This window comes from Sinocyclocheilus anshuiensis, unplaced genomic scaffold (assembly GCF_001515605.1).
Source record: "Sinocyclocheilus anshuiensis isolate Anshui unplaced genomic scaffold, SAMN03320099.WGS_v1.1 scaffold178, whole genome shotgun sequence".
In the NCBI taxonomy this organism is placed as follows: Eukaryota; Metazoa; Chordata; class Actinopteri; order Cypriniformes; family Cyprinidae; genus Sinocyclocheilus; species Sinocyclocheilus anshuiensis.
In genome coordinates, this window is record NW_015546031.1 from 70,750 (window position 1) to 79,290 (window position 8,541).

Consider the following 8,541-nt stretch of genomic DNA (forward strand, 5'->3'; position numbering starts at 1 on the left):
TTGTGGACTGTTCAACTGCAACACCCGCTGACTGCAATGATAGAGCTTGGAATAGCCAGGACAATTTTTTATATAACTCCAACTGGATTAGTCTGAAAAAAGAAAGTCATATACACATAGGATGCTTCGAGGGGGAGTAAAACACAAGCCAATTTTCATTTTTGGGTGAACTAACCCTTTAAGGATGGGAAAAATGGTCGGCGCACCCGGCGCATGGTCTAAAAAGTTTGTCCCTATTCTCTTAATGAGTAATAGGTGTGTTTTGGGTGTAACGTGCAATAAACCAATCAGAGTCTCATCTCCCATTCCCTTTAAATGCCAGTTGTGCTCGCGCCATGGCGGATTCGCTATTTACATTGCGGAATTTACAAGCGGAAAAACGGAACGCTTCTCTAGTGAGGGAACGGATCTGCTCGTGCGCGTAATTCTGATACATGCAAAGACTATCCATTATGACATGTAGGCATTTTTATATTTATGTACACAATAATCATCTTTTAGACTTGAATTTTTCTTTTTTTTTAAATGTTTGTGTGCTGCTGCGCGTCCCTGTGTGTATAATAAGAAAAGTTTACGCGCGTTGTGCACCCGCCTATAGGCGCATATTACTAACGTGCTCTTTAAATAACAAAAAATAAATATTGCGCCAGACTTTAGACCAGGTTTCAGTTGGTCAATGGCTCAAAATAGCAACGCACCAGCAATGCACCTGAACACACCTCGTTTTCGGACCAGCACGCCCATGGGCGCACAAATGGATGCAAATGCATTTGCTATTTAAACAACGTGGCGCAGGATGTGAAAATGACAACTGCGTTGGGCTGAAACTAGCAAAAAAACACTTGCGTGATGCCATATTGCGCCGGGTGTATGATAGGGCCCTATCTTTTCGGTTTTCAAAATCAAAGCCTGTTTGGCTTTTTTAAGACTAGTAATAGCTTTAAAAAACAGTCACAAGGGGTTTTTATTGATGTATTTTATGTCTTCAAATAAAATGTAAGCATATGCTTAGCCTGTTAACCACAGACCTTATTTCAGGCCAAAAACCCATTTTAAAACACCCATTGACAAGCGGATGTTGATCTCATTTCAGGGTTTTGTTCTACAAAAATGTCATCTCTGCTGCACTCTTGATTCTTGTTTAGTTTAGTTTAGTCTTTTAGTCACTTTTAGTTTTAGGCATTGTCATTCAAGTCTACATTTTGTTAATATTTTGACATTTTTGCTAATTGGTAAGAATATAAAAAAAAGAGGACAAGAAATAATGACGAGAAGACGACTGGGAAATGGCAACCTTTGTGCATTTCACATGTTTCTGGAAAGCAAACATCAACTAGTTCTAGAGCTTATTGCTCCGTTTAAACACGTTTACCTTTGGCTGGTCCTTTCAGAGGTAATCAGAGTTTTTGAGCGGGGTTAAGAGGAATGGCAACTCTCAGGTGAAGCTCGACTCGTGGCGTGTGTTGGACCGCGGCTGGTTTGAGCATGGTGTGGTGCTGCTGGTAAGGAATGCTGTGCTTGGGCCTTATTGGACATGGAGTCCCTGTAGAAGAGCTCTCATTGTCTGTTCATCTGTCTGTCTGCTCTTCTGCCACTCAAATCTTCAGCTGCACGGATCTGTAACGTCTGACACCTCATCACATGGAAAACTAACTCTCATCTTTTGTTCCTCAGGGGGACGAGTCAAAACCTGGAAAAGACGGTGGTTCATTCTCACAGATAACTGCCTTTACTACTTTGAGTACACTACTGTGAGTACTGAGGAAAGAAGAACTTGTCATGCTAGATGGAGAGATTTATGGCTTTTTTTTGTGTGATATCTGACATGCAAAACCCTTTTCGTCGTCGTCTTTTTTGACCCAGCAATAGATGATGGTGAATTGTAATAAATGGAAACGTGTCTCTTTTCATGTAGGATAAAGAACCAAGAGGCATCATCCCCCTGGAAAACCTTAGCATCCGTGAAGTGGAGGACAAGAAGCCGGTAAAACATCCTTCTCTGCTATTTTGAAACTGCAGAGACAGGATCTTTTCCTGATTATCTAGGGAGAGTTGACACCGTGTCTCCCCCTGGTGGTCAGATGTGTGATTGTCTGCATGTGTTTGCTTCTCAGAACAGCTTTGAGCTCTTCATCCCTGACAGTAAGGACCAGGTGATCAAGGCGTGTAAGACTGAGGCGGACGGACGGGTCGTTGAAGGGAATCACACCTTCTACCGCATCTCCGCTCCCACCGCTGAGGAGAAAGATGAATGGATGAACAGCATTAAGTGAGTGGATATTCTGGTTTAAATACAGCTCTTCTATGTTAATGGAATATTCATTTGTGGTCAGATCCAGATAATTCCCATTCTGGAGTCAGGTATTTTTCTATAATGACACAATGTGTAACTGACCACTGTATCATTTGAGTGGTTCCCCACATAGCTGGGCTAGTTTTGTATCTCTCATATGACTCCACTCTCACTTTCTTCTGACATAATGAAATAAGTCAATATTTAATGTAAATTCAGTGGATTTTTTTTACACTAAGCACAAATAGCACATCTTGTTGGCAGAGGCACAAACATGTGGTTGGGATAGACAAAAGACCCGAGTTTGAATTAGCCTTTTGCCGAACTCGTTCCTCTCTCTTTCTTCCCTCTTTTCCCATCACATATCAGATCGGAAAGGTGTTTATTTTCAATAAAAATGGAGGGAATATTCAAAAAGTGGAGTAAAAAAGTAGAGTTAGGGGTAGGTGCATGACGGGTTTTTACTGTCCATTTAAAGGGTTAGTTCACCCAAAAAGATTGAAAAATCAGTGACAGAATTTTCATTTTTGAGTGAACTATCTCTTTAAGGCTGCTTCCATTTACTAATAAAAAAATTATAATTTACACGCAATATGTTATTACTGCGTACTGTTTTGTAGTGTACTACAATACTGAGGTGCAAATATCTGCCAAGAAGCCTATAAATAACATCTACAGTAACTACTATTTACATTTATTGCAAAGAAAATACCGCTTTTTACATTTTTATGTATAGCTCTTTATACAGCACAGGTTGTTTCAAAGCAGTTTCATAGTAATAAACAGGAAGATAACCGTATTAATGTTGCAAAATTCAGGTATGAAACTAATTGAATTTTAGCTGTGAAGCAGCTTTACAGTAGACAGTAGTGTTGTTATTCAGTGTTGATTAGATTTAACAATGTCAGTATTGTAAAGTTCATCAAATACGAAATGAATTCAGTTGTGCTCTACAAAAGATCAATTCAGATTTTGGGCCAGATATACTAACAGCTTGTGTCAGCGCAAACCGTCTTTTGCCGTTAAAATAATAGTAATAATATAAAATAAAATAATAATAGTAAATAACAGATTTACTAAAGAATTAGCGCTGAAAAGGCGTGGACACAGTTATTTTTGCGCCTGACCTTATTGAATATGCATTTGTAGGAGTTTCCCTTTCAAATGCAAAATTTATGGGAGGAGAGTATTAAAATGAATCACGCAACGTGATTTACTAACATTTGCACTCGTGAAATTACTGGTATTTGCGCCATTATTCAACACCCAAAAGAGCCTGTCTTAAAGCAGGTGGTAATTTGCGCTGCTCTGTGTAGATTGCGCTGGTCATTATGGAAATTATCTGGCTGCATCTGAGTTCTTTAATGTGCGCATTGTCAGTAAATCACACGCAGAATTTTTTCCTTCCCATCGGCGCTTTTATGGAAATGCGCTCTAATGCTAATTTGCCTTGTTTAGTAAATCTGGCCCTAAGTTTTTTTCTCATCCAATAGTATCAGTCAAATCGATAATATTCGAAAGTATTAAGTGTTATTTAAAGGGATAGTTCACCCAAAAATGAAAATGTGATGTTTATCTGCTTACCCCCAGGGCATCCAAGATGTAGGTGACTTTGTTTCTTCAGTAGAACACAAACGGAGATTTTTAACTCAAACTGTTGCAGTCTGTCAGTCATATAATGGAAGTGAATGGGAATCACGGCTTTGAGAGTAAAAAAAAACATACACAAACAAAACCAAATTAAACCCTGCGGCTCGTGATGATACATTGATGTGTAAAGACACGAAACGATCGGTCTGTGCAAGAAACTGAACAGTATTTATATCGTTTTTTACCTCTGATGCACTGCAATGTCTCAACTGTCCTGAGCGCGTTTGCGTCTTCTTCTTCAGCCGGATCGCAGACTTATAAGTGCATTACCGCCACCTATCTCTCAAATGGACCATTGACACTCCTAATTGAGATTGTAGCTAGAGTGTCAATGTTCCATTTGAGAGATAGGTGGAGAGGTAAAAAAACGATATAAATACTGTTCAGTTTCTTGCACAGACCGATCATTTAGTGTCTTTACACATCAATTTATCGTCACGAGCGTCAGGGTTTAATTTGGTTTTGTTTGTGTATGTTTTTTTTTACTCTCAAAGCCGTGATTCCCATTCACTTCCATTATATGACTGACAGACTGCAACAGTTTGAGTTAAAAATCTTTGTTTGTGTTCTACTGAAGAAACAAAATCACCTACATCTCGGATGCCCTGGGGGTAAGCAGATAAACATCAAATTTTCATTTTTGGGTGAACTATCCCTTTAACCACAACTGAGCAATCTTTAGCTCTAACATTAGAAGAGAAGCAGTTCTCATAATATTCCTCCTCGTCATCTCCAGGGCAGCCATCAGTAGAGATCCTTTCTACGAGATGCTGGCAGCGAGGAAGAAGAAGGTCTCCTCTATGAAGAGACACTAGAGCTGCTCAGGACGCTGGTGTTACAGATTCAGGGCTACTGGAACTGCTCCCCCTCGTGGAGACAGCTGAGCTGCGCAGAGAGAAAAACAACCCCAGCTTCAGAAAGGAACCAGACCGGATTAGCGGAAAAGCACCTCTTTCTAAACATCTTCTTGCTCAGCTCAAGTGTGCATGTGTGTGTGTGTGTGTGTGTTGGAAGGAAGTCAGTGGGCTTTTTACTTGCTGCTGCTTCCTTGAAACCCCCAAAGAGAACATTTTGCGTCACGCTTAACCAAAATACGCTTTGTCCTCTTTCTACGCCTCTCGTCTCTTGCACACTCTTGCGTTATCTGAAATCAGCAGGTCTGACAGAATGTGGAAAAACAAAAAGGAAGTTCCTACGCGCATCAGAAAAGGACGATTTCCTTCGTGCTGATGATATGTACAGGCAATAAGTGTATTTTTACTTCTTTTTTTTTTTTAACCGTGCACAAGCGGCTTAGTCCTCAGAGGTTTATTTGTGTATTTAATTGTAAAAACATTTTCCAAGAGACTTCTATAATTTGCAAAGGAAATCCAACTTTGTTGGGAGGGTGGGAAATCACCCTAGATTTGTTGGCAGATTGATTTGCCCCTAACGGTAAATGGCTCCACGGGCATTTGTTTATTTTCTTGAAATGCGACATGCGTGTTAAGCATGTTGTGAGAAGCTGCTGCAGTGCTTTGAATATTGGCAGCTGGGTTTGCAGTGTAACACGTAAGCAGAAAGACTGGATGGTGGCCAGCTAGGGATTATGGGATATCACCATTACCAGGATATCATGCATTGGTACTACCTCTCAGACAGACAAGACGGTAATTAGCATATTGTAATGTTTTTTATTTTATTTTACGTGAGGTCTTTTAACCTAGAGTGTTTGGACTTTCACATAAAATGCTTTTAATAAAATGAATAAATGTGCCTAATAACAAGTCAAGTTCAGTGTCAGTAAAGACTGTCAATGGCAGGTTCAATCAGAAGACGCTTCAGTGCCTGCTTGTGTTTCTCCAGTCACCTTCCTTTCTTGGGTTTCCATCGGTCTAGCAGTTATTCTTCAAGCGAAATATTAAATCTAAGCAGCATCGGTTTAATTTATCAAAGATGTACATACTTTAGTGTATAGAGAATATTGGTTTCCATTTTATAAATGTGTGTACTGTATGTAGCACTATTGTACTAGTCTAGTGCCATTTTCTTTCCTTTTTTATTTTTGTGTTCTGGAGGGCCGTACCATTGTAGTGGTAGCCAGATCATGCTGAAATAAAGATATTATAGCAGCTGTGGTTGTGTTTTGCTTTTTGACTTTATCTGATTCAATCACATATAAGCGCTGAGATCAGAACAGCTGTTTCTTCTCAAAATGAGTAACAATTACTGACTAAAAAGAAAGGAAAAGCACAAAACTGAACAGATTTCTGTATACAATCTGTACGCAGTATCTGAGTAATGTGAGTAGGTGGCAGCATAACGACAGTTCCCACTAATAATTCAGAGGTAAAGATGTAGGGTTTTCAGTGAGGATCTGTGTAAACAAAAAGAGTTAGGGAAAGCTACGTTTAAAAGTAATGGATTAGAATATTTCGCTACTCTATTAAAAAGTTACTAATTGCATTACTTAGTTACTCTTTATGAAAAGTAATGCGTTATCTGATTACGTAACTCGCATTACTTGTAACAACACTGATAAACAATTTAATAAACTAATGGTAACACCTTAGTTTGAGGACCAATTCTCACTATTAACTACAACTTTTGCCTCAATAAACTCCTAATTTGCTGCTTATTAATTTAGTAAGGTATTGTTAAACTTAGGTATGATAGGATTAAGGGATCTAAAATATGGTCTTAAGTAGCACATATTTATAGCAATAGCCAGCAATACATTGTATGGGTCAAAATGATCAATTTTTCTGTTATACCAAAAATCATTAGGATATTAGGTAAAGATCATGTTCCATGAAGATATTTTGTAAATGTCCTACAGTAGGGTAAATATATCAAAATTTAATTTTTGAATAGTAATATGCATTGCTAAGAACTTAATTTGGACAACTTTAAAGGCGATTTTCTCAATATTTAGATTTTTATATATTTTTTGCACTCTCAAGATTCCAGATTTTGAAATAGTTGTATCTCGGTTGTCCGATCCTAATAAACCATACATCAATGGGAAGCTTATTTAATTTCAATTAAATTTCATAATGCTAGTAATATGCATACTTATAAACAACTGTGAGAATTGTTGCCTAAGGTGTTACCAAACTAATATTAGAATATAATTATTTAAACTAATAGAATAGCTAAAATGTAAAAATGTATTTTGCAATAATGCACTTTATATGGAAGTCCATTGGGGCATTGTACCAGGTACAATTAAAATACATATTGAAAAAAAATAAAATGCACCCACAAGACTTAAACATTATGTTGCTATAAGACTAGATGGGTAAACATACCAAAACGGTCTGGCAAGATTATACTGAATCTTTCAATCCATCATGACCATGTAACTTTTGCACGATGCATGAGGATACCAGAAAGTAAAGAACTGGTGTGGAATTCAAATGTCTTGCTGCATAGTGTAATACGGTTTGTTTTAGATGATAAACTATTTTCATTGGTAATTCATTGTCACAGATGTGTTTACAGTGAATACAATCACACAGCTGCATGAGGAATAACAGCAAGTGCTGGTTCATGATACATTAACCAAAAAAGGAAAAACTTCATTACAACTGGATAAAATCCAAACTTACACATTCATTGGAAAGAGAGCTAATTGTAACAGCACTCATATTATAAAAAAATGATGTGTGGGAAGGGCATCTGTGACACATTTCTTTGTTCTCTATTACTTCCTTGCCGCATCAGTCTCAAATCAATTGCAACACACTTTACAGAAAACTATGTCATATATATTTAAAGACTTTTATGTACTCCTTATCAATACTCCCAACTTTGACATTTCCTCATGACACCCTCTTATTGTAAATCTGCACACTCTTGTCAACTCTCCTGAGGAACAGAGGGGCGTTTGATGTGCTTTGTGGAAATTTGACATTTTCCAGAAACAGAAAGAATACAGAACAAGTGTATGTGAGAGAGAAAGAGAAAGAGGAAGAGAGAGAGAGTACAGCATGTGTAATGAAACCAGAGGAATGCTGTTTTGTTTTGGTAATTTTACACGCAGATTTGCGGAAGTGTGAGCTCATGAAAACAGCACAGTTTTTTATAGCTAATGCATGTTAACAATGTTAGCAAGTGATGTTAAAAAGTGAAACTATTGTAATGGTTGTGTTTCACTTAATAGGCAGCAGCACTAATGGAGGGTGGTTTAAAACAAGTACATGCGGTATATCCTGCTCACTTTAAACTGCATCATCGGCCCCTGAACTCAGTGTGAGGGTTTCCTTGTACAGGCTTGGGAAACTGAACAGCAGCCAGCGCACGTTATTTCATGCCAGCATACTGGAAATGCCGAGCAGTCAATGCCCGCTTGGCAGCCGCTGCAATGAGATGAGCATGAGTTTCATGTCTCATGCTGGAGTGGGGACAGATATGTCAGCTTGCGGGATTCCTCGTCCCCTCTGCTAAATAGATCCATGTGCGAACTCACAGGCCGCCAATTAACTACAGCCTGTTTCCCAGAAGAGAGGAGCTCCTCCCGCTCTCACACACTCCTGTTTGATTCAGCAACTGTGGATCTCACACACACTCACACACACACACACACACACACACACACACACACACACACACAGATA

At 38.6% G+C, this 8,541-nt stretch overlaps 1 protein-coding gene across 1 annotated transcript in view; it reads left to right on the forward strand.

The window, feature by feature from the left end:
* Positions 1–4,758, forward strand: part of LOC107698773 (cytohesin-1-like) — a 31,500-nt gene extending 26,742 nt beyond the window's left edge. Inside the window, exons 10-13 of the mRNA XM_016499878.1 lie at positions 1,675–1,751; positions 1,916–1,984; positions 2,115–2,269; positions 4,680–4,758. Coding sequence (XP_016355364.1) covers positions 1,675–1,751; positions 1,916–1,984; positions 2,115–2,269; positions 4,680–4,758 — 380 coding nt within the window. The remainder of the gene's footprint in view (positions 1–1,674; positions 1,752–1,915; positions 1,985–2,114; positions 2,270–4,679) is intronic.
* The last annotated feature ends 3,783 nt before the right edge of the window (positions 4,759–8,541 follow it).